Source organism: Myotis daubentonii, chromosome 15 (genome assembly GCF_963259705.1).
Source record: "Myotis daubentonii chromosome 15, mMyoDau2.1, whole genome shotgun sequence".
Classification (NCBI taxonomy): Eukaryota; Metazoa; Chordata; class Mammalia; order Chiroptera; family Vespertilionidae; genus Myotis; species Myotis daubentonii.
The window spans coordinates 12,535,767-12,561,747 of NC_081854.1; the positions used below are offsets into that span (position 1 = coordinate 12,535,767).

Sequence of the window (25,981 nt, forward strand, 5' to 3'; positions counted from 1 at the left end):
GCTTTTGTACCATCATAAAGTCAAAAAAAATCCCAAGTAGAACCATGATAAATTGGGGACTGCCTGGATTTGCAAATGTCCTTCCCAACAAAAAACAACTATAAAGACCTGAAATTTCATTTATTATTGCTCTCCTATGAAAGTCACCTTGAAAATCTGGAAACCCTAACTCTCACTTAAAATTTCGTTTTACCTAACAATATATTGCCCAGCTAATAACATTTTGTTGATGCTGGTATTAGTTTTCTAAAAAGTGTCATTTCGGGTCAGTTTATTTCGTGCAGCCAGAAAAGGCTATTGGTAAATAAACCTTTTATCCTATGCGCATGGAGATGAAGAAAAACACACAGCGAAGAGAAAGAAAAGTCAAGAAACATGGAAGACAGATTGAGGCCTTAACACAGTGGTTCTCAACCTGTGGGTCGCGACCCCTTTGGCAGTCGAACGACCCTTTCACAGGGGTCGCCTAAGACCATCCTGCATACCAGATATTTACATTACCATTCCTAACAGTAGCAACATTACAGTTATGAAGTAGCAACGAAAATAATTTTATGGTTGGGTCACAACGTGAGGAACTGTATTGAAAGGGCCAGAAGGTTGAGAACCACTGCCTTAACGTGTCTAACAGGAGCTTGAAAAGAGAATGGAAAACAATGGCTGGTCTTATTTCAAGAGATAAGTGCTGAGTTCACAAACAGAAATCCTGAACAGTACAAATAAAAACAAATATACTCCAAAACAAAGGACAGTGAAACTCAGGAATGCAAAGGTCTAAATAAACCTAAAAACAACAACAAAAATCTTTAAAAATCCCACAAAGAAAATACAGTTTACCTAACAGAAATGACCATTAGACTGAAATAGGGAAACAGAATGGAGAGCTAAGACAATTGAATAATGTCTCGAAAATGCAGAAAATAATTGTCAACCTTAAGGTCTACACTCACCTAAATGGTTATCTACATGCGGGAGAAACAACCAAAGACAGGTTAGCTGAACATCACTGCAGTAAATTTAAGACTAAATGAACTCCGAAAGAAGCAACGGTAAGAAAGCATTTGTAGCCAGGGCCGGTTTGGCTCAGTGGATGGAGCATCGGCCTGCGGACTGAGGGGTCCCGGGTTCGATTCCGGTCAAGGGCATGTGCTTGGGTTGCGGGCGCATCCCCGGTGGGAGATGTGCAGGAGGCAGCTGATCGATGTTTCTCTCTCATCAATGTTTCTAGCTCTCTATCCTTCTCCATTCCTCTCTGTAAAAAATCAATAAAATATATTAAAAAAAAAAAAAGCATTTGTAAATATATTTGGTAATATCATTTTTTTTAATGCCCAAAAATGATTAGACAAAGTTGAAGAGTGGTTAGAATAAAAAATATATATCTGTAACCTTTTTAACTTAGCCTACGTTAAAAAAAAAAAGGTGGTGGTGGACAGCCTTCAGTCCACAGGCCGACACTCTATCCACTGAGCCAAACCGGTTAGGGCAGGTGGACAGCCTTATCAAATTTTAAGTACACTTTCAGTCTCTATATTTTTCAGAATGAAAATCCATGCTTATTTAGTATTTGTTGGGCAAGATAATCATTTTTAAAAATTAAAAAAATAATCCACGCCCATAATTTCAAAACCCCTTGAGAGCAAATAAAAGGAAATAAACTGAACTGAGCCCTGGCCGGCTTGGCTCAGTGGATGGAGTGTCGGCCTGCAGACTGAAGGGTCGCAGGTTCGATTCCAGCCAAGGGCACGAGCCCGGGTTGCGGGTTTGATCCCCAATAGGGGGCGTGCAGGAGGCAGCCCACCAATGATTCTCTCTCATCATTGATGTCTCTCTCTCTCTCTCTCTCTCTCTCTCTCTCTCTCTCTCTCTCTCTTTCGCCCTCTCCCTTCCTCTCTGAAATCAATAAAAATGTTTTTTTTTAAAGTCCTATAAAGAAAACCTGAACTGAGGGCAAGAGAACAAAAGAAATGCAACGGTAGTCAATTTAAGATATAAATATACATTTAAAATGTGTGTGTGGTAGTAACACACACACGCATATGAAGAAGCAAATTAAGCTTCTCGGGCTTATTCAACAAATATCTGAACACGTTCCTGGTTGTAATTTACGGAGGGAAGGAAACCTTCCAACTGAAAACGGAGACGACAGACGGGAAAGTCCCAGGGTGTGTGGCGGGCGGCGCTGCGAGGGGCCCCGAAGTCCCCCCTCCTCCCGCCGAATTCGGGGGTGAAGGGAAGGATGAGGGGGGCTGTGCCCTGTGTCTGCACGAGCGGGGGAGAGGCGCTGCCTCCTAAACGGAGATGACAACTCAGTCAGCCCGGGAGGAGCGCGGCGTCGGGGGGCACAGAAGGGCCCGGCCCCCGCTCCCGGAGCCCGACCTTCGCTCTCCCTTCGCCGGGGAGGGAATGCCTGTCCCCGCCACCCGAGGCCACCACGGCCCTTCGCTACGGCGACGCTCTGCCTCCGGCTCGAATCACACCCTCCCGGGAGGCGCTCCCCGCCGTTTCGCAGAGATAACCCGCCCCGCGTCTCACCGACGGCGCAGCCGCGCGGCCCGGTTCGCAGGGCAGACGAGCCTCCGCCCTCAGCCGCTTCGCCTCCGCGGGCGGCGCCGCCTCCCCGGTCCCCAGACCGACAGCCGCCTGGGTAGCGACTGGTCCCACGCTCACCTCCCGGACGGAAAACACGGAGGGAGGTGACCTTGCCTTCCCGGCCGGAAGTGCCTCCGACTACAGGGCCGGAACTACACTTCCCAGAAGTCAGAGTTGGGGACTACATTTCCCAGAACCTCCAGAGGAGGAATAACAAAGTCGCCCCCGCCCCCATTAATGCCATTAAAAAACAACAACAGCAACAGTGGATAGAGCCTCGGCCTGGGGACTCAAGGCTCCCGGGTTCGATTCCGGTCAAGGGCATGTACCTGGATTGTGGGCACATCCCCAGGAGGAGATGTGCAGGAGGCAGCTGATCGATGTTTCTCTCTCATCGATGTTTCTAACTCTCTATCTCTCTCCCTTCCTCTCTGTAAAAAATCAATAATATATATATATATAAAAAAGAAAGTTCTGGCAATTAAAAAATATATACTTTTATTGATTTCAGAGGAAGGAAGAGGGAGATAGAAACATCAATGAGAGAATCATTGATCAGGTGCCTCCTGCATGATCCCCTGACTGGAAATCAAACCTTGACCTTCTGGTTCATAGGTCCAGGCTCAACCACTGAACCACACTGGCAGGGCAATTCTGGCGTTTTGACTTTAGCATAAGCTAACTCTGACCCAGGTTTCAGTCATTCAACTAAGCAAACTGTTGAAGGCATTCCCAGGTACTAAGCTAACACTCTAAGTCTGCAAATGGTGTTCAGTGCACCCATATCAACAAATCCAGCCTAATCCAACATTACATTATTTCCACCTGATTTGATACCCATAAGATCCACAATATACACTTCTCAGGTTTCTGTTGATATCTATACAAAAAGCCAGTGACCAGAACACTGTAACAACCAGAATGACTGGTGGCTATGATGCCAGCTGTGGCCAGCAAACTGGCCGGATCGTGGGTGGGGCCAGCAGCCTACACGGCCCCTCCCCTGGGCCATCCCCGCCCCGATCGCCCCCCCTACCCCAATAGGGGGCGGGGCTGGCCAGCCAGGGGAGGGGCTGGGAGGTTGGCTGGCCAGCCTGCCCTGGAGGGGCCCCCACCACTGCGATTGGCCCACAACCCCTCCCCCCGGCCGGCCCCACCCCTGATCGCTCCCCTTATCCCAATAGGGGGCGGTGCCAGTCAGCCAACCTTCTGCAGCCCCTTCCTGGCCCCACTCCAGATCGGCCCCCCCCATCCCAATTAGGGGTGGGGCTGGCCAGCCAAACACCCACAGCCCCTCCCCCCAGCCACTGACCCCAGATCAGCCCCCCCACACTGCATTCGGGGGCAGGGACAGTCAGCCCAGCACCCACAGACCCTCCCCATGGCTGGCCCCACCCCGATCAGCTTCCACCACCTTGATTGGCCCGTGGCCCCTCCCCCCAGTCAGCACCACCCCTGATCAGCCTCCCCACTCCAATCTGGGCAGGGCTGGCAGGCTAACTGCCCGCAGCCCCTCCCCCTAGCTGGCCCCACCCCCAATCTGCCCCCTCCACACCAATCGGGGGTGAGGACAGCCAGCCAACCACCCCAGCCCCTCCTCCTGGCCGCTGGTCCTTGATTAGCCTCCCCACTTGGGGGCGGGGCCAGCTGTGGGATGGAGCTGTGGGTGGTGGGCTGGATGGCCCCCCCAATCCGTCCCCCCACCCCAATTGGGTGGGGCCAACCAGGAAATCGCCCATGTCCCCTCCCCCCTGGCCCGCCATCTCCTCCTCCCAACAGGTCTGGCCTCACCCATGCACGAATTTGTGCATGGGGCCTCTAGTATATTATAAAAACCCTTATTTTGACAGATACGTATTTCCTCATGGTCATACTTTATACCTGACTAGAGGCCCAGTGCAAGAAATTCGTGCATGGGTAGGGTCCCTAGTGGCTACCAGCTGCCAACTGGGGCCTCCCTTCATTCCATGCCACCTCCTGGTGGTCAGTGCACATCATAGCGAGCAATTGAACTCCCGATCGATCGAACTCCCAAGGGGACACTTTGCATATTAGGCTTTTATATATATAGATGGCTTCCACACTCAGGTCCCCTTCTGTGGCATGCAAAGATTTGAATCTGTATAGGTCTAGAAAAGTGGGGTGGGGTGGAGGCAAGTCTTGAGAACCTATAGTTCACTGCAAGGAAACTATCTCAGGAGAGATCATTACAGGTCCTTCAGGCAAGGGGCGACTAACTCAGAGATGGGAGGAAAGCCTCCTTTTAATGGCAAAGGAGGCTCAGCTAAATTTAGAGGTCAAAGGCCTCAGCTTTGTTGGAATCTGGTCATACGTTCCATCTGTTTTTCAGGTGTCTATTCCTTCCCATTGATGCCCTATGACATAGGAGAATCTACAGGGTTGTGAGTGAGCACTGACTGGGTTTGCCTTACTATCCTTTAAAAAAAAGCTGCTTAGCTCTAGCTGGTTTGGCTCAGTGGATAGAACGTTGGCCTGTGGACTGAAGGGTCCCAGGTTTGATTCCGGTCAAGGGCACATGCCTGGGTTGCGGGCTCGATCCCCAATAGGGGGCGTGCAGGAGGCAGCCAATCAATGATTCTCTCTCATCATTGATGTTCCTATCTCTCTCTCCCTCTCCTTTCCTCTCTGAAATCAATAATGAATATACTTTTTAAATGCTGCTTATATATTACAAGTCCCCAAAAGTATTAACATGTAGCCAATCTCAAAGCAAAGATAGGAAAATTCTCCAGGGGCAAAAAAGGGAAAAATTGAGTCCATGGTATCAGGTGGGAGTTGAAACTGAATTACCTACAAAGGTCAAGAAAACTGGACACATAACTAGAGGTTTAATCTTTGGTGTGATGGTAGTCAATGTTAGAGCAGCCACGCACATTGGGAGTGAATAATGAATACCCAGCATCACAAACAAAAGAGCAGCTCTTTCATTGCCTGTGAAATGTTTGTCACTACTAACTCTAACACTTAAATCCCTGTTGTGATATCTTTGGGAAAAAAAATCAATCGTCTGGTGCCTTATTGCAAGATTAACAAACTCAATTTTTCAGTCATTGTATACTATCACAAAGGATAACTGAGTTTATACAGTATAAAATCAATAGAACACTAGACAGAGTCCAAGATAATAGGGCCCAACTTGATGAGGGAGGCGGAGGGAGAGCACGGGAGCTCATCACAGTAGGGTGATGCCAAATACTACATATTGCAGTGCTGGTTTCCTACCAACTCAACTTTGTCTCCCCGAGTTAATTTTAATAAGGTCATTTAGGTTTCCTGTTCAGAATACAAAATTTTATGAAATTGTGGAGGTGATCTCAACACAATTTTCAAATATACACTTTTCCCATCTATTAACAAATATTGAGCACCCATGAAGTACTTGCAATAAGACTACGTAGATTTAGAAAAAAGGTTTGTGCATTTATAGAGCTTACACTTAGTTAATTTTGGCTTGTCCAGCTCACTTTTGTACAAGGCCTGGTAAAACTCTTACTCTTTCTAAGGCCTCTCTCCTGAGTAATCCTAATGTATAAAAACCCAGGGTCCATACCGACCGACCGAAGGCTTGACCTAACACCGGAAGTCAATCCTGCAGTCAGTGCTGGAGAGAGGTCCGGAGAGAAAGGCAGGTTCTGATCCACAGCCTCAGTGGCAGCTGTTATCAGCCATTGCCTCTCTCTTTCCCTCCGTCCGGGCTTCATCAGCAGATGTGCCTCTATTTCTCTGGGCCTCCACGGGCTGCTGATCAGCCCCGCCTCTCTGATCAGGCCCAGAGATAGTCCCAGAGATACTGATTGGCATAGAAACCGACCAATCAGAACCAAATCTGGGTGAACTGTGAGGAGCGAAGGCTGCCTAGGAGGCAGATCTTTTGACGCTGACTGGCATAGAAACCAACCAATCAGAACCAAATCTGGGTGAACTGCGAGGAGCCAATGGCTGCTGAGGAGGCAGAGCTTTTGACTGGCACAGAAACCGACCAATCAGAACCTAATATGGGTGAACTGCAAAGGCAGAACCTAAAGTGGGGGCTGAGGAGGGTTTTTACAGCTGTTTGGTGTAAGGTGTAAGAAAGCGGTTCATTTTTTAATGACAGGTTTGGCAGTATAGTGCATATGGCTGGCTATCAGTCCAGATATAGGGATTATGTATGTTTGTCTGCCAAGAGCATTTCCTCCTGCTGAAAAAGGCTTCCCTCCATCCCAATTTAAGCAATCCTATCCCATATAATCTATCTATACTAATAAAAGGGTAATATGCTAATTAGACTGGGTCAACTGGCCATCTTCCGGACGTCCAACTTCCTTCCAGACAAAGCCATGGTGGTGGGGGCCAAGGCAGAGGCAGTTAGGGGTGATCAGGCTGGCAGGGAAGGGCAGTTGAGGGTGAGATCAAGCCAGCAGGGGAGGGCAGTTGGGGTGAGATCAGGGTGGCAGGGGAGGGCAGTTGGGATCAGGCCTAAACCAGCAGTTGGACATCCCCCAAGGGGTCCCCGATTGGTGAGGGTGCAGGCTGGGCTGAGGGAACCCCCCCCTCCATGCACGAATTTCATGCACCTGGCCACTAGTCTATATATATAAAAGCCTAAGCAAGCAGAACGACCAGTTGCTATGATGTGTATTGACCATCAGGGGGCAGACACTCAATGCAGGAGCTGCCTCCTGGTGGTCAGTGCACTCCCACAGCCAACCTCCCATGGTGGCCAACCTCTCCTGGTCCCTCCCCGCCACCGGCTGGCAACCTCCCACAGTCCCACCCTCCAGCTGGCCCAAATGCGGACCAGGCCTAGGGACCCCACTCGTGATGAATTCATGCACTGGGCCTCTAGTCTATATATACAAAAGCAACCAGTAGCTATGATGTGCACTGACCACCAGGGGGCAGACGCTCTGACTGGTAGGTTAGCTTGCTGCTGGGGTCCAGGCAATCAGGACTGGGTGAGATAGGCCGGACACACCCTGGAGCCCTTCTGCGGTCCCTCCCCGGCCCTGATTATGCACCGAAGGGGTCCTGGAATTCGAGAGGGTGCAGGCCAGGCCGAGGAACCCCACCTGGGCATGAATCTGTGTACCGGGCTTCTAGTATTTAATAAAGGTCAACGTTTTAACTGAAGCCCTTACTATACACTTATAAGCATTTTCTTCTCTGCTGTGTAGCCTGCTGACTACTGGGATATGGTAAGCTATGGTTGAAACACTGCTTCAATGAAAAATAAAGTTTCTTTTGAACTTGATGATTGGAAGAATTCACACAACACTTGAGTATTTTTTTAAAAATCACTTTATAAAACATTTTACCTGTGTGGACCTTCTCATGTTCTTATCAGCACTATCGCTGTTAGAAGATTTATTACCAGCATGGATTCTGTGATGAATTGTAAGATTTGATCGCCAGCTGAAGCTCTTACCACATATCTCACACTTGTAAGGTTTCTCCCCAGTGTGAGTTCTCTGATGAGACTGCAGCTGTGAAGACCGACTAAAGACTTTGCCACACGCATCACATTTGTATGGTTTCTCTCCAGTGTGGACACTCTGATGAAGCTGAAGACTCGAGGCCTGACTGAAGTACTTACCGCACTCCCCACATTTATATGGTTTCTCTCCCGTGTGGACCCTCTGATGCATGTCAAGATTCAAGCTCCACTTAAAACCCTTCCCACACTCCTCACATTTGTATGGCTTTTCTCCAGTGTGGACTTTCTGATGGGCTTGAAGGTGTGAACTCCGCCCAAAGCTCTTCCCACACTCATCACATTTGAATGGCTTTTCCCCACTGTGGACTCTCTGATGGGCCAGAAGATTTGAAGCCTGCCTGAAGACCTTCCCACACTCCTCACAATTATACGGCTTCTCTCCTGTGTGGATTCTACCATGGATCTTAAGGTCTGCTCTACGACTGAATCCTTTCCCGCATTCTTCACATTGGTATGGTTTCTCCCCAGTATGGATCAGCTGGTGAACCTGAAGTCGTGAACTCTGATTGAAGCCCTGGCCGCACTCTTCACACTTATAAGGTTTCTCTATACTGTGAGCCTTCTGATGGATTTGAAGATATGAACTCTGACTGAAGCCCTTCCCACATACGTCACATTTATAGGGTTTCTCTCCTGTGTGGACCACCAGATGAACCTGATAGTGGGAATTCCTCCGGAAGCTCTTCCCACACTCATTGCAGTTGTAGGGTTTCTCTCCAGTGTGGACTCTCTGATGGGCTTGAAGATTTGAACTCAGAGTAAAGCCTTTGCCACACACATTACATATGTATGACTTCTCCCCGGTGTGGACTCCCCGATGGGCCTGCAGACTTGAGGGCCGACTAAAGCCTTTACCACATTCCTCACATCTGTAGGGTTTTTCTCCTGTGTGAACCCTCTGATGAATGTATAGATTTGAGCTGCAGATGAAGCCCTTCCCACACTCGTCACATTTATATGGTTTCTCCCCTGTATGGACTCTCTGGTGGGACTGAAGATGTGAGTTCCTACTGAAGCTCTTCCCGCACACATCACATGTGAATGGCTTCTCCCCAGTGTGGACTCTCTGATGGTCCTGGAGATGAGAGGCCTGGCTGAAGGCCCTCCCACAGGCCTCACAATTATATGGTTTCTTTCCCATGTGTAATTTACAGTGAACAGTAAGTGCGGATCTACGACGGAAGCCTTTCCCACACTCCTCACATTTAAATGGTTTCTCTACCATGAGGACTTTCTCATGATTTTGCAGATGTGAGCTCTCACCGAATTCCTTACCACAATCATTAACACACTTATACCTTTTTTCTCCCAGGTGAACTCTCTGATGAATATAAAGAACTGATCTATAACAGAAGCCTTTTCCACACTCACTACATACATATGACTTCTCCTTTGAGTGTGCTTGCTGATGAAGATCAAAGGTGGAGAGATCACTGAAGATTTTCTTACACTCATTACACTGGTAAGGTTTTCGTCCCATGTGAGTCACATTATTTAAATCCAATGTTGATATTTTCATGTGGTCTCGTTCATAATTATTGTACCTACAAGATTTTTCACTTCTGTGTACTCCACAATCATCAAGGCGATATGATACCCAACTGCTGGTGTTGACATCCCATTTATGCCAACAGGAGTTACTTTTCATGGAAAACTGTTGATATCTATTCTGATAATTCTGTGACTCAGTCAGGGAAGTTTTCCTCCAAAAACTCTGGGTTCTCAAAGTTTGAAACTCTGGATTTCCAGTGTCAGTGGGACCATCCATTTGATGATTGAGGGAGTAGTTTTCATCTTCAGAAATTGGAGTAGTCAGTCCTGCCCCAACCTGACAGAGGGACTCACCTTGTTTGTGGAACTGAGAACTATTTATCCTGGAGTCCTGGCACCGGGTTAAGTCATTTATAATCTGCTGCCAGATCTGCCAGCAGGAAAGCTCTTCATGTAGTCCTCTGTCTTGAACAGTCCTCAACTCACTTTGATTGCTCTTGCCTATATAGACAAATTATTTAGAGATACGGACAAGTGAAAGCTTTGTTTAAAGATTCAAGATTTCACACTTAGGACACATAGTATAAAACTAATGATCCTTGGGATGGTTCAGCTTTTTTTCTTTTTCTTTTTTTTACTACATATGGCGTTCTCTGGTTTATATCCTGACAGAAAGCAGGGGGTGAGCCAACCTCTTCTCATGAACGAAACCCAGTGAAAACAAAAATGATGGCCATTTGACATGCTATTTTAATCATTTTTCATAAATTACATGTCTTTCCTACCATAACACAGTATCAGTAAAGAAAAGCATTTTGGAGTGCTTGCAGCTGTAATAGTGCCTGGCAGTTAGTAGGTGCTCAAAAAAATGCATATACAGATGAATCAGAGTTTGATTTCTGGGATTCTCTATAACTGTAAATCCCAGCTTAAGTTTGAACCAAGTCATAGAAGCAAAAGTGCCTTTACAAGGAAAGTATCTGAACTAGAAAAATGGTTGGAAAGTATAGTTTGCTGAGAAGATGAAAGGCTGCAGTAGAGGCAGTGGCACACCAAGAGGTTTAACGCTGAGGATAAAATCAAAGGTGCTAAGAATCACTTGGAATGAAAGAAAAGCTGGATGATCTGGATTCTTCTGAGATTTTTGTCCTGTCTAACATGTTATTTTCCCACATAGAAATAAAAATTTAGAGGGTAGGAAAGAATGCTATCTCCTTGAAAATAGCATGAAAAACTTTATATGGAGATACATTGGCCTTTAACAAGAATGATTTCCAAAAAAAAAAAAAAAAAAGAATGATTTCCAAAGTGAGGATGTACTTTATTAGTGAGCTGTGAAATAAACTCAGTAGCTTGTGATAAATATTTGAAGACACAGACTAGAAATTATCAGAGAATCATCAGAAGCAGTAAAGGTTTCATTACATGAAATGCTTTCTAAAGTCATACATATAAATCTAAACAATTAAAGTGTTTGTAGAGGTAATGATGTAAGATCCATTTCTTATTATGGATGAAGACTTGCAAGAAGCAAATGAGATGGAGCTGGGCAGCTCTTACAAGGGGGAAGCTAACTCACAAGCTATTTTCTGAGAGCAGGCAACCAGTACGAAGCTGTTCCAATAATCCAGGAAAAAGATCTAACAATTTCAACTGGGCGTGGGCACAGGGGTGGTGAGGAATGAAACAGATAATAAAGGTAACTACCAGAACTCATAATTGCTTGGTTCTTACCTGAATTTCTCTCCATCTGGGGTGATGTATTCATCATCCAAAGCCTCTCTTCTCTTTCTAGATCTTGTCTGAAGGGTTGATGTCCTGAGAACATGCAGTCACAAGTTTCACTTGAATACAATTGAGCTAAAATTTGAGTTCTAACTGCATATTCAAGATATTAAAAGCAGTGTTTTTCAAAAAACATTTTAGCTTGGCCTATTGAAGAAACAGCATTTACTCTATGATCCAGACACACACTATCCCAGTACACACAGATATGTATACTAAAACAGGAGGCAAACGGCACAGTTCTGTTGTCTGTTTTCATTAAATCTCCTCCCAACGGCTCTCAGACCACGCATGCAACTGGCCAATATTAGCTGCAATGTTCTATTCTTCTTTTTAAAAATATATATTTTTATTGATTTCAGAGAGGAAGGGAGAGGGAGAGAGAGATAGAAACATCAATGATGAGAGAGAATCATTGATTGATTGCTCCTGCTGCAGGCCCCCCAATGGGGATCGAACCCGCAACCCAGGTATGTGCCCTGACTGGGAATCAAATCATGACCTCCTGGTTCACAGGTTGACACTCAACCACTGAGCCACAGTGGGGGGCTGTTCTATTCTTCTTAAGGAGCTCTGAGATATATATATATATATATTTTTTTTTTTAATCCTTACCCAAGGACATAGTCTTTGATTTTTTTAGCGAGAGGGGAAAGGTGAAAGAGAGAGAGAGAGATGTCAGAGAAAAACATTGATGGGCTGCTCTCATACATGCCCGACAGGGGACTGAAGCTGAAACCTAGGTATGTGCCCTGACTGGGAACCTTTGACCTTTCGGTGCATGGGAAGACACTCCAACCAACTAAACCACATTGGCCAGGACTACCCTCTTTTATTTCATTAAAAACTGCAGAGCGGACTAAATAAATTGGTTTTATAATTCACTAATGGACTAGGAGTGAAATTTTAAAAAGAATATAGAAGAGGTAATAGCAGCAGACTGACCATTTATAGTTCTTCTACAAAACACAAGTGAAAAAAAACCCTGAAACATCCTATTTAGAAAGACCAGAAACATCCTCTTGGGTCCCACAGGAACTGGCAAAAGTCCAGTAAACCGCCGAAACCGGTTTGGCTCAGTGGATAGAGCGTCGGCCTGAGGACTGGGGGGTCCCGGGTTCAATTCCGGTCGGGGGCATGTACCTGGGTTGTGGGCACTTCCCCAGTGGGGGATGTGTGGGAGGCGGTTGATCGATGTTTCTCTCTCATTGATGTTTCTGGCTCTCTATCTCTCTCCCTTCCTCTCTGTAAAAAATCAATAAAATATATTTAAAAAGAAAAAAAAAGTCCAGTAAACCAAAATGAGGGAGCCCATTCCAAGAGCCCCAAAGCCTTAACCCCAAGGTCACAAAGATATTGCAGAGGGCGCCTGTCCTCACCCACTGAGACCAGGTTCCGGAAGTTCTCCACCATCACATCTCGGTACAGCTTCCTCTGGGCAGCGTCCAGCAGCCCCAGCTCCTCCTCGGTGAAGGCCACAGCCACGTCCTGGAACGTCACCGGCTCCTACAACAAACAAGTACACCTCAATCTTACACCCAGTGTCCACTGGAAAAGGGGCAGCACAGCCCTAGCCTGTTTTGCTCAGTGGATAGAGCGTCGGCCTGCGGACAGAAGGGTCCGGGTTTGATTCCGGTCAAGGGCACATGCCTGGGTCGCGGGCTCAATCCCCAGTAGGGATGTACAGGAGGCAGCCAATCAATGATTCTCTCTCATTATTGATGTTTCTCTCTCTCCCTCTCCCTTCCTCTCTAAAATCAATAAAACGTATTTTTAAAAAAAGGCGGGGGGGGGGGGCAGGCAGGACTGACAAGGTGAGGAGGATGGGTAGGAAGTTGTTCTGAGCAACTTGGAAATCTCCCGGCCCTTCTCCTTCTGTCCTGCCAACGCCACACACTGATTTTCTGCAGCCTCGACAACAATGCTACTATGAAAAAAAAAGCTTTGTATGTTTACCCAGTGCTCTCACACTGAGCACTGTATGAATAAACTCCCCAGAATTCTAAATACTGTATCCTGACTAAAAAGATTCTACATTTTAGTTAATATTTTCTTTTTTTAATATATATTTTATTGATTTTTTACAGAGAGGAAGGAAGAGAGATAGAGAGTTAGAAACATCGATGAGAGAGAAACATCGATCAGCTGCCTCCTGCACACCTCCTACTGGGGATGTGCCTGCAACCAAGGTACATGCCCTTGACCGGAATCGAACCTGGGACCTTTCAGTCCACAGGCCGACGCTCTATCCACTGAGCCAAACTGGTTAGGGCTAGTTAATATTTTCACTTGTGCCCGGCTGGCGTGGCTCAGTGGTTGAGCATCAACCTATGAACCAGGTGGTCACGGTTCGACTCTCGGTCAAGGCACATGCCTGGGTTGTGGGCTTGATCCTCAGTGTGGGGCGTGCAGGAGGCAGCCAATCAATGGTTCTTTCTCAATATATATATGCCCAATTGCCCTAGAAATGTTTACTGTTTTAATCCCACTGAGATGGGAACCAGGTGAGGAGCATTATATGGAAATATATCAAAAATTCTTTCCTCCTGTCTCTGTATTTCACTCGAGTACAATACTCTGAGACTTGCTTTTCTGTGTAAACTTGAGCAGGTTCCTTATTTTTCATAACCAATTTTCTTTTCATTAAAAATAAAGATGAAGCCAAAAATATCTTCATAAAATTGTGCTGAAGTGTCAATGCAGTGACAAGTCCTCTAAAACCACTGGACTGGTTTTTGTTTTGTTTTGTTTTGTTTTGTTTAATATGTTTTCATTGATATCAGAGAGAAAGGGGGAGGGAGAGAGAGATAGAAACATCAATGATGAGAAAGAATCATCGATTGGCTGCCTCCTGCATGCTCCCTACTGGGGATCGAGACTGCAACCTGGGCATGTGTGTTAACTGGAAACTGAACAATGACCTCCTGGTTCAACCACTGAGCCACAATGGCCAGGCAAACCACTGGACTTTTAATTTTTAAAAAATATTTTTTTATTGATGTCAGAGAGGAAGGGAGAGGGAGAGAGACATAGAAACATCAATGATGACAGAGTATCATTGATCGGCTGCCTCCTGCACACCCACCACTGGGGATCAAGCCCACAACCAAGGCATATGCACTTGACCGGAATCAAACCTAGGACCCTTCATTCCAGCAGTTGCTCACTGGTGGTCCGTGAGGTCTGAAAGGTTGGCAACTGCTGCGTAGTCCACAGGCCGATGCTCTATCCACTGAGCCAAACCAGGTAGGGCCCACTGGACTTTTAAAACGAAGGTCATGTAGTACTTTGATTAAAAAAAAAATACAAGAAAAAAAAGTAAACAGTAAATAAAATACACACAGGGTATGATTCAGGTACAAGGGGACAGAATCTAGCTCTTATAGTGAGAAAACTTCTAACAGCATTTTATCGGTGTGAAGCAGTAGTTGGGTCCTGATGCATTGAGCCATATTTGAGTATTCTACAAAAAAAAAAATCAAAAAAAAAATCCAAGGCAGCACATATAAAACATACTTTTCTATTTTGAATACCTAGTATGTAAAAGATTTTAAAAGGCAGTATTTTTCTTTTTAGAATTGGTTTTTTAAGTGAAAAGGTTCAGTGCAGAAAAGCTACTGTAGTGTTCTTAAAACAGTAAAAATCCTAAACTAATGTCTATGAAGAGAGAATAGTTTTAAAAAAATAGGTACATAAATTTGATGAGAACATGATATAACAAAAACGAATGTTATAGCCCTGGTTGGTGTGGCTCAGTTGGATGAGCATCGTCGATGCACCAAGTGGTCACCAATTCGATTCTAGGTCAGGGAACATGCCAGGGTTGAGGGCTTGATCCCCAGTCAGGGGGGTGCAGGAGGCAGGCGACTGATGTTTCTCTCTCACTGGTGTTTTTCTCTCTTCTCTCCCTTTCTCAAATCAATAAAAACATTTAAAAAAGTTATGTAGTATTAAATTTAAAAACAAATTTAAATTTGTATCTTTGTTCTGAATACAAATACACAGTATGAATACATATGATGAAGAGATAATGGAAATATAAAAGGGAAGTAGCAAGGGAGATGTTTTTCATTTCAACTAATGTTTCTCTTATTTGTGAAATAAAAAAAATGATGAAACAGCCCTAACCGGTTTGGCCCAGTAGATAGAGCATTGGCCTGAGGATTGAAGGGTCCCAGGTTCGATTCCGGTCAAGGGCATGTACCTTGGTTGCAGGCACATCCCCAGTAGGAGGTGTGCAGGAGGCAGCTGATCGATGTTTCTCTCTCATCGATGTTTCTAACTCTCTATCCCTCTCCCTTCCTCTCTGTAAAAAATTAATAAAATATATTTTTAAAAATGATGAAACAAAAAGTAAAGCCAAAAGCAATTAAACTTAAAAGGGACACAACAAGCACCTGCCACACTCAACAGCTCCTCAAATGCCTGGACATTCCCTGAAAGAGAAAAACTTGTGCCTCGGCTCTGAGGGCTGAAAACAGCATTTTTAAAAGCAAAAAGGCAAGCCCTACTCACCTTGAACACGCTCATTTTTTCTTTTTCTCTCTGGGGAAACCGAGTTGTAAGAAGACAGACTGGGAAAGGAGAAAAAAGTCAATGAGAACTGGTCAAGCATGTCACTAACCCATGTGGCTGCTCATTGTGAATTTGCAAAAGTGCCCATTCCTCAGGGTGGCAGCAGCGCATGCAGCTTGATGAACAGAACCTGGCATGGATGCCAGGTACCTGCCCAACCACACACAGTGGCCCCATCACCAGTGTGCCTGTAGCTTCTTCCGTAGTAATTCTTGTGCTGGGTATGGTAAGAGCAGGCGCTGGAGCTAACATGCACGGGTTGAAATCCTGGTGAGGCTATCCACTAACAGTGTCATCTTGGTGAAATTATTAACATCTCTGCCTCAATTCTGTCACTTACAAGTAGGCAAGAATAACAGTATCAATCTCATGGTGTTGTCATAAAGTAGACAGTTCTAAGAACACTTCTTTGCAACCACAGTAATACAGACGATATTTTATAATTTGATACTATCCTTGTAAATACGATTTCTACCAACAGAGTGATGTAAGATACATGGCATTCAGGGATTGTTGCTTTGTCATGTTATAGACTCATAACTTCTGAGAAATCCCTGGTTTTGTTTTTTCCATAACATGCTACCTCAACAATAATATTTAAATGGACACAGACAACTTTTTATAAGAGGTATAACAATGTGTAAAGTTTATTTTGAAGCAGGAAGTTTATTTTAAAGCCCTTTTGATGAATATGCACAGGGATAAAGAAGATTAATTAAAATCCATGACACTGCAACAATACAAAAAATAGTTTGACAGTCCATACCTAATTTAAATTAAACAGAAAGGAGTCTACGTTATAAATACATTGTTACAGATGTGAGGATACATGAAAAGTGGGTGAGAAGGGAGAGATCTTAGAACACTGTCATGGCAGAATACAAACTAATAGACGTAGGTGAAAGATAGTTAGAAAATCATCAATGGATGCTAAAATTGGTGAAAGTCTGGTGAGGAATAAGATAGCTACATATTCTCAAAGTATTAATTGTAAAGAGAAAAACAGTAACCTGGCAAACACCTTACCCAAGAAAACTAAGCTGAGACCACCAGTTGGGAAACACCAACAAAGTGACATTTGCTTCTTACGATGCATTTGCTTGGCGGCATCCCTGCAGAGCCTGAATCTAACCAGGAACAAAAATGAGGGACATTCTAAAAATCATTTGCAAGACTGCACAAATATCAAGAGCAAAAAAAGAGAAAGCCTGAGGAATCATTCTAGACTCAAGGAGACTAATGTAACAGAAACCAAGTACAATGTATGAACTGGGCTGGACCTTGAACTAGAGAAGAAAAATTGCTCTCAAACGCTTTATTGGAAAACTGAAAAAAAAACCACGTAAATAGGGACTATTGATTGGATAACAGTATGTTATCAACGTAAGTAATTCCATTTTGATCACTGTCTGTGGCTTGCTCTCAAATGGTTCAGAAAAATACAACAACAAAGTTATAAGTACGATAGAGCTGTGAAGGAGAAAAAAAGAACTCTGACAAGCTAAAGCCACAACAGCTACAACTTGTTGTTTTCAACTGATGAACAAAAATCAGACAGAACCACTCAGTGACAGTGGTGAACAAGAAAAAGACAAGACACTCCATAACACAGAAACAAGGACTTGCCACGCTGACAAAAATCACCAAAGAACGGCCCCTCCCAGCTAACAGGAGTGACTACTTTGGGAACAATTGACAACCCCAAGTTCATTTTGTTTCTCCCACTACTAGGCAAAAATTCTTACAATATTCAGTAATCAAACTGCTTTTGCTTCTAGCCAGGCCGGTGTGGCTCCATGGTTGAGCATGGACCCAAGAACCAGGAGGTCATGGTTTGATTCCTGGTCAGGGCACATGCCCGGGTTGTGGGCTTGATCCCAAGTAGGGGACGTGCAGGAGGCAGCTGATCAAAGATTCCCTTTCATCATTGATGTTTCAATCCCTCTCTCCCTTTCTCATCCTCTTTCTGAAGGCAATAAAAAAGATATTTTAAAAAATAATTTTTTAAAATATATTTTATTGATTTTTTACAGAGAGGAAGAGGAAGGGAGAGGGATAGAGAGTTAGAAACATCAATGAGAGAGAAACATCGACCAGCTGCCTCCTGCACACTCCCGACTAGGGATGTGCCCACAACCAAGGTACATGCCCTTGACCGGAATCGAACCTGGGACCTTTCAGTCTGCAGGCCGATGCTCTATCCACTGAGCCAAACCGGTTACGGCTAAAAAAGATATTTTTAAAAATTGCTTCTGCTTCTTGACAGCATCCAGTCCAGAACAAACCTTCACTGCCTACCACTCTCCCCCACGCAGCTGACACATACCAGAACCCTAATTGCTTCTTGCCAACATCCCCTGTTCCCCGTGCTGTGTGGGCTTCCTGCTGCAGCAAGCTAAAATAAACGTGTGGTTTTTTAAATCCTCACCCGAGGATATTTTTCCATTCATTTTAGAGAGTGGAAGAAAGAGGGAAAGACAGAGAGAAACATCAATGTGAGAGAAACACATTGATTGGTTGCCTCCTGCATGCACCCTGACCAGGGGGGCCCTGGCCGGGGAGGAGCCTGCAACCGAGGTACAGGTCCTTGACTAGAATTGAACCCGGGATCTTTCTGTCCGCAGGCCAACGCTCTATCTACTGAGCCAAACCAACTAGGACTAAACTTAACTTTTTGATTACAGGTGTGTTCCTGGAGGTATTTGGCTGATGGTCATCAACAGAGCAAATAAGCAAGATATAAACAACTGATGAATCTGGGTAAAGAACATATGAGATGCCCTAGCTGGTTTGGCTCAGTGGATGGAGCGTCGGCCTGGAGACTGAAGGGTCCCAGGTTCGATTCCGGTCAAGGGCATGTACCTTGGTTGCAGGCACATCCCCAGTAGGGTTGTGTGGGAGGCAGCTGATCGAAGCTTCTCTCTCATCGATGTTTCTAACTCTCTATTCCTCTCCCTTCCTCTCTGTAAAAAAGCAATAAAATATATATTTTTTAAAAAAGAATATATGAGAATTCCTTCTACTATCTTTGCAGCTTTTCTGTAAGTATAAAGTTAAATAAAAATAAAAAGTTATAGAAATGAGGAAGTAGTCATAGTAATAACAACAGTAGTTCTGGTGATGATGACCACAGCCAAAGTATCTAATATTAACTAACAGTAAGTACTAGTTGATCTTCCTACTTCAGACAGAAGTCCTCTAGTTAAAAAGACGGCAATTAATCCACTCCCCTAGGCCTGGGAGAAATATATCTTCAAGGCCTCTAACTCTGTCCATCCTGTCTCTATACTTGCAGCTACCTTCTGCTCATGCCAGGATTTTGCAAGAAGACCTGGCAGCTGACAGTAATTAGTGGGGGGAAAGAATCTTGGACTGAGTAGGGTTCTGGTATATCCTATTCAGTTTCATCTGTGACAGTCGCCAGGGTCAAATCTTTAGGCCTTGGTTTCCAGACAAGAATGTTTCCCAACTTTCCCAAATTTTCCTGTGCACAGGAATCAACTCAGGATTCCTGGGTCCCATCTGCAGAAATTCTAAATAAGAAGGTAGGGCTCAAGGGTGGGCACTTCTACCCAAGTGATGCAATGCCGCTGGCTTGTGGACCACAGCTTGAGAAGCACTGCAGTGCGCCAGCAGCCCCAAAGGAAACAGCCTCCGTAAGCGGAAATTAACACAACGAACAACCGGAGTTGCCAAAACGTTAACAATGGTTCTCTCTCTTTTTTTTTTTTTTTTTTGAGTTTGACACATTTATTGGTATTTTAGTAAAGACATTCATCTCAGTCGCTTCTCTCTCCCATCCTGACCATAGGTTAATATTTCATTTGAGTTAAGAAAAGAATATGCGCCCTGGCCAGTTTAGCTCAGTGGATAGAGCGTTAGCCTACGGACTGAAGGGTCCCAGGTTCGATTCCGGTCAAGGGCATGTACCTTGGTTGCAGGCACATCCCCAGTAGGGGTGTGCAGGAGGCAGCTGATTGATGTTTCTCTCTTGTCAATGTTTCTAACTCTCTATCCCTCTCCCTTCCTCTCTGTAAAAAATCAATAAAATATATTTTTTTTTAAAAAAAAAGAATATGCAGGAGAGGGATGTTATTTTAACATAAACAGTAAAGTGAACAAAAAAGAAAAGTTTGCCTACATTAAAGCAAGTTAAATTCATGTATCTTAATATCATTAAATCAAGTTAAGTAAGAGCTAGTAGTTCCATATACATTACCATTGTTTTACATGGGGAACAATGGTTATCTTTACATCCTAAGGTTATGGGTAATTTAAAATTTTATTTATATATTTCTGTACTGTTTGAATTTTCCATAATGATTATGTTACTTTTATAATATGGGGGGGGGGAGGGAGGTTTACAGTTGTGAGTACACAAAGAGCTCATTCTTGTATTATTTATTATTGTATTATTTTCTATACAAACAACTGTAAACCTACTTTTGCCTCACCCTGTATACACATTACTTGAAATAAAATAGTGGAACAGTTGAGAAAACTATTTTAAAAACTCCTATATAGACTAGCCTAAACCTGGCTCTCAAGGTTCCCACAATCCAGTCCCTACCTACTTTCCCATTATGATTCTAGACAAGAAGAACAGACCAACGAGATGGATGAACTCAGGTGCTGCACTCACACTGCTTAGATTCGAAGCCCAGGTCTGCCTCCGACCAGCAAGGTGACCCTGGGCAAACATGTCTCCTGAATCTCAGTCTCATCTTTAACGAAGGGAAATAAGCAGCACTTCCCAGAGCCACTGTGAGACAGAAATATGTTTATCTGTATAAAGATTGAACTTAGCAACTAAGGCTCAGTTATAATCATTATCCATACCTGTCCAAGAACATGTCCCATTCATTCTCCAATTTATGTGAATATCGTTAGAAGAACGCCAAGTCCTACTCACCCGGGGCTCTGTTGCCTCCTCCTCCGGGCAGTGCTTTCTGAGAAGTCAGGGCTGGGGAAATAAAGGAAGTTGTGAAATCCAGGATTGTGTTCACATCCCTGATAAATCACATCCCCGGTAGAGGCAACCCGCCCCTATAAACCGACAGAAGTCTGCCCTAGCCGGTTTGGCTCAATGGACAGAGCTCCACCTGCGGACTGAGGGGCCCGGGTTCAATTTTTGTCAAGGGCACATGCCTGGGGTTGCGCCTGGATCCCCAGTAGGGGGCGTGCAGGAAGCAGCCCAATGATTCTCTCTCATCATTGATGTTTCTAGCTCTCTTTCCCTCTCCCTTTCTCTCTGAAATCAATAAAAATATATTTTTTAAAAAAATAAAAATTGCCGAAACCGGTTTGGCTCAGTGGATAGAGCGTCGGTCTGTGGACTGAAAGGTCCCAGGTTCGATTCCGGTCAAGGGCATGTACCTGGGTTGCAGCTGATCGATGTTTCTCTCTCATCGATGTTTCTAACTCTCTATCTCTCTCCCTTCCTCTCTGTAAAAAAATCAATAAAATATATTTTTAAAATAAAAATAAAAAATAAAAATAAAAAGGCTAGAAGTCCAAGACAATTCAGATTCCTGAGCTCGTAGAATCTAACTGCGAGATAGACGCTTTTCAGAGTTATAGTAGTATTAGTACCCCATGTGCCAGGCGGTTTTAATGAAACCTTTTATTTGTACTATTCTCGTTTTTGTGTTTCAAACATCCTATTAGGACGGTTTTACTTTTATTTCCCTTTTACAGAACAGCAAGCGAAGGCACAGAGGTGTTAGGTAACCCACCCAATGAGTGGTAGGTGAGGGAGCCGGGTGGGGGTGCAGAACGCCCGGGAGACCCTCAAACCCCGCGATGCGCGACCGAGCCCGCCCCATCCCGGGGACGCGCCATAGCAAAGAAGCTCCGCCCTGGGGAACGCAAATCTCCATCTCAGCCTCAGACCTCCGTTTTCTAGCCGCTCCTCCTCTTTCTCCGCAAATGAAAGGCCGGTGGTTGTTGGCCCCGGGCGCATGTAGGGGGAAGTTTGAATGGGTCCGTGTATAACCGACCTCAATAACCACCACCTGGGAAACGATAGCTGCTACGTCGTCTAGGGGCGGAAGTGCTTGTGACTAACCCAAGCCCCTGAACTACATCTCCCAGAATTCCACAGTACGGTCCTCCAAGACTGGAGGTGCCTATGGCTACACGGAGCTTTTGGACCTATACTTCCCAGAATTCCGCGGGGGGGGGGGGGAACACGTTTACAGCCTGGTCTTGCAGTAGGTGTACAGTAGTCTGTCAGACTACCTGGAGCGCTGAACTACATATCCCAGAATGCTAAGCGGAAAACGGCAACAGTACCGTCCACGTGGACAACAATTCCAGAGCAGAAAACAGACAAAGCTGTTCCCGGAATGCCTGAGAAGGTCTCCGGCAATGTCTTGCGATTCTAGCCTGTGGGATTTAGAAGAATATAAGTTCTGTTAATTGAGATGCTGAGTAGCACTTTGGGCGGGTTCGGGGGACTAAACAACACAAACCCATTGCCTACCACAGAGGCTTCCTGGTAAACCCCAAGAGCATCGACCGTAGGAATAAGAACAAAAGGAAATCGTGCACCTTTTATCACGACTGCAACCAAGTGTCAAGTCACCTCAATCCCTGACATTGCATAAAGGTGAACGTATTTTGTTAGCATCTTCCAGCCCTGGCAGAAGCAAATGAAAATCCTTTCTAGAGAAATGTACCATGACCCTAGGCTTCAAATCATTTATGTAATTACACCATTTGTGATATTAATATTCGACCTGGGGAACTTTAAGAAAAAATAAAAAGAATTACTTGACACAATGTGTAGGGGCACTTCATAATGATAAAATTGTCAAGTTATCAGAAACTGGCAGGTCAGGGAGCCAGTTCATTCTAACTGCTCTCACTCTACTGGGTCAGTGTCAGGTGGTCATCTTACATCCATAACCACTGCTACCAACACCACCCCACCCCTCATTTTGAGGGACACAAATGACAGCACATCTGACTAAAGTATTCAAAGAACCTATTAGTGAGGGTCAAGTGTTCCCTGCTCTAGTCATGGGACAAGCAGGGATCATCAAGGGAACAAAGGCTCCAGGTCGTGATCCTGCTGTTTGTTTCCGTCTCTTACAGCATCACAAAGGATGCTCCCTAAGAAATAGCCTCTTCAGAAGTATCTGGTGACTGAATGAATAAAAACCATCTGCCTGACACTTGTAGGGTCTTGTGTAATATTTGTTCACACTCAAGGATGCCAAACTTTTACCTCATTACAGTGATGCTCCACCTTGAGAAGATAATTCAGTACCCAACCTTCCCCCAAGTATTACTGCAGGAAATCCAAACCAAGCAATAAATCCCCCAAACACACAGATGCACACAATTTTCTTTAAACAAAAAGACTCTTCTCAACTATGGCATAACAGTCTTTGGCAAGAGCCTGTAAGGGTAAGGGAGTGAATGGAGAGGCAGTAAGGGGTGCAGGGAGAGTCTGCCTGGGCTCTCGGGTCAAGTCATCATGGGTTCAAGTTCTCACTCTGCCACTGCAGGCTGTGCGACCTTGCATGAGCTTCCTAACAAGCCCAGTCTCAGTGTCTTCATTTGTAAGGCAAGGCTAATATCACTAAGTTGTTAGAAGGATTAGGGACAATGTCACGTATTAAACACAGTGCTTTGCTCTTGGGACATTGACAAACGGCAGCTATTATTTTCATAAGCAAACCATTTAGTCTTAGCCAGAAGCAAAAGCATACATGTTGTAAGAAAAAGTCAAACTCATCATTGGAACTGTAGTTTTAGTTTATACATAGAGGGGAATGTTGAGCCTTAAATGTGTAAGGGTTAGAAGCTGAAAATTGATTTTAAAATACTCATCTCAAGAAGTTACCAAATGAATAGCAAAATCAAAGAAAGTAGAAGTTCATAGAACTTCATATTCTGCACCATATTACCTATCTCTTATCATTGCCTTTGCCAATAACAATGAAATGAATATCATCATACATGTCTGCTATAGACATATGTGAGAAATTGGAACCCTTTGGAAGAGACCAATGTGAGAATTCTTTGGAATATATACCCAAGAATGAAATGATTTCATAGCATATGTGTCTACTTAAATTTAATATGTGTGACTGACATTTAGAAAGGCTATAGCAGTTGACATTAAGTTGCATATGAAGTTTTTTGTGTAATCACTTCCTCACCTCCATTTGGATTACTCACCCTAAGTCAGCGGTTCTCAACCTGTGGGTCGCGACCCCTTTGGGGGTCGAACGACCCTTTCACAGGGGTCGCCTAAGACCATGGGAAAACACATATATAATCACATATTGTTTTTGTGATTAATCACTATGCTTTAACTATGTTCAATTTGTAACAATGAAATTGGGGGTCACCACAACATGAGGAACTGTATTAAAGGGTCACGGCATTAGGAAGGTTGAGAACCACTGCTAAGTTCTGCTAGTATATAGTAGTACTACTGATTTTTTCCTTGGGAGAACCTTGACTGATCTAATACCGCTACATTTTAACACAAATAGGGGATATCATATGTCATTTCTCCACTTTTGAAAACATTCACAGTATTGTGCAATGATCACCACTGTCTAATCCTAGAACACTTTCATCTGCCCCTACACATTAGCAATTACTCCTCATTCCCAACGCCACCCCTTACCCCCAGGCCCTGGAAAAAGCATTGATTTACTTTCCCTGTGGATTTGCCTATTCTGCACATTTCATACAAATGCAATCATACCACACATCATCTCTTGTGTTTGGCTTCTTCCACTTGACATAATGTCTTCAGGGTTCATCCATGTTGTAGCATGAGCCAGTACTTCATTCTTTCATATTTCTGAAAAATATTGCATTGTATGGCTATGTAACATTTTGTTTATCCATCCATCAGTTGATGAACATAGGATTGTTTCCAGTTTTTTAATACTGCTGCCATGAACACTTTTGCACCAGTTTTTGTGCGGGTTGTGCTTTTGGTTCTCTTGGGAATATACTTAGCAGTGTAATCACTATGATGTAAGCCCACTCTTTTTTTGGAATGTGGGTTTGGTGATGTAAATCTCACTGAGATGTTCATGTCCTTGTCCTAGCAGTCTCCATGCAGAAATGGAAACTCTGAGACTAGGGCTACAAAACAAATGAACAAGGATAGTTGTGGTGCACTTTGCAAAATGATGGGGTTGTATTAGCAATGGGAGATGGGTACTACCTAAGGTCCAGGCAAATGGGGCCCCTGCTCTGAGCCCTCTGCCTCGAGTCCCCATAATTTGTCATTCCTGCCTCAAAGATTTTGAAATGTTCCTCTGATCCACTAGCAGTGTTATCCAGATGGGCTGCCTCATAAATTTATCTAGGGTTTGTCTTGTGACTTCTACCCAAATGTGTGTGGTTGACCAAATGCCCCAAGAAACTACAAAATGATGTCCATGTGGTTGTCCTAAGACCTGTGGCCAGCACCAGTTCCAAAAGGGAAGCCTGGTGAACAGATATCTCAGATACACACACACACACACACACACACACACACACACACACAGGCATGCAGATGTCATAGGAACTGGCTCAGGCAAGTCTGAAAGCTGAGAAGTCCCATGATTTGCTGTCTGCACACTGAAGATCCAGGAGAGCTGGTGGTGTTATTTAGACCAAGCCCAAGGCCTGGAAACCAGGAGCGCCAATGTGTGTGTGTGTGTTTTTAATATACTTTGTTGATTTCTTACAGAGAGGAAGGGAGAGGGATAGAGAGTTAGAAACATCGATGAGAGAAACATCAACCAGCTGCCTCCTGCACACTCCCCACCGGGGACGTGCCCGCAACCAAGGTACATGCCCTTGACCGGAATCGAACCTGGGATCCTTGAGTCCGCAGGCTAACGCTCTATCCACTGAGCCAAACCGGTTAGGGCAGGAACGCCAATGTTTTAAAATCCAGTCCCAGGGCCCAAGAAGGTATTGCCCCATGGAAGCAGAGAGGCAGAAAATGAAAAGGGGCAAATTCTCTTCCCTCTTTTTGTTCCATGCAGGTCAACAGATTGGATGATGCCCACGCAC

At 44.6% G+C, this 25,981-nt stretch overlaps 2 protein-coding genes across 15 annotated transcripts in view; both read right to left on the reverse strand.

The window, feature by feature from the left end:
• The window catches only part of LOC132216768 (zinc finger protein 227-like), a 123,424-nt gene that overhangs the window by 43,727 nt on the left and 53,716 nt on the right, over positions 1 to 25,981 (reverse strand). For 4 of the 8 annotated variants that reach the window (XM_059666268.1, XM_059666264.1, XM_059666262.1 and 1 more), the window contains exon 1: positions 2,536 to 2,675. The exons of 2 other annotated variants lie outside the window; for them this stretch is intronic. The gene's annotated coding sequence lies outside the window, so the exon portion shown is untranslated. Of the gene's footprint in view, positions 1 to 950; positions 1,031 to 2,535; positions 2,714 to 25,981 lie in introns of those variants that run through there. 2 more of the 8 variants (XM_059666260.1, XM_059666261.1) reach the window with 2 other exon arrangements.
• Positions 7,878 to 25,981, reverse strand: part of LOC132216767 (zinc finger protein 226-like) — a 44,938-nt gene continuing 26,834 nt past the window's right edge. For 5 of the 7 annotated variants that reach the window (XM_059666251.1, XM_059666256.1, XM_059666254.1 and 2 more), the window contains exons 5-6: positions 11,315 to 11,398; positions 7,878 to 10,081 (exon numbers count right to left, since the gene is read on the reverse strand). In XM_059666251.1, coding sequence (XP_059522234.1) covers positions 7,890 to 10,081; positions 11,315 to 11,398 — 2,276 coding nt within the window. In that variant the 3' untranslated portion in view covers positions 7,878 to 7,889. Of the gene's footprint in view, positions 10,082 to 11,314; positions 11,399 to 12,744; positions 12,872 to 15,880; positions 15,940 to 20,852; positions 20,904 to 21,832; positions 21,990 to 25,981 lie in introns of those variants that run through there. The other 2 variants (XM_059666250.1, XM_059666257.1) reach the window with 2 other exon arrangements.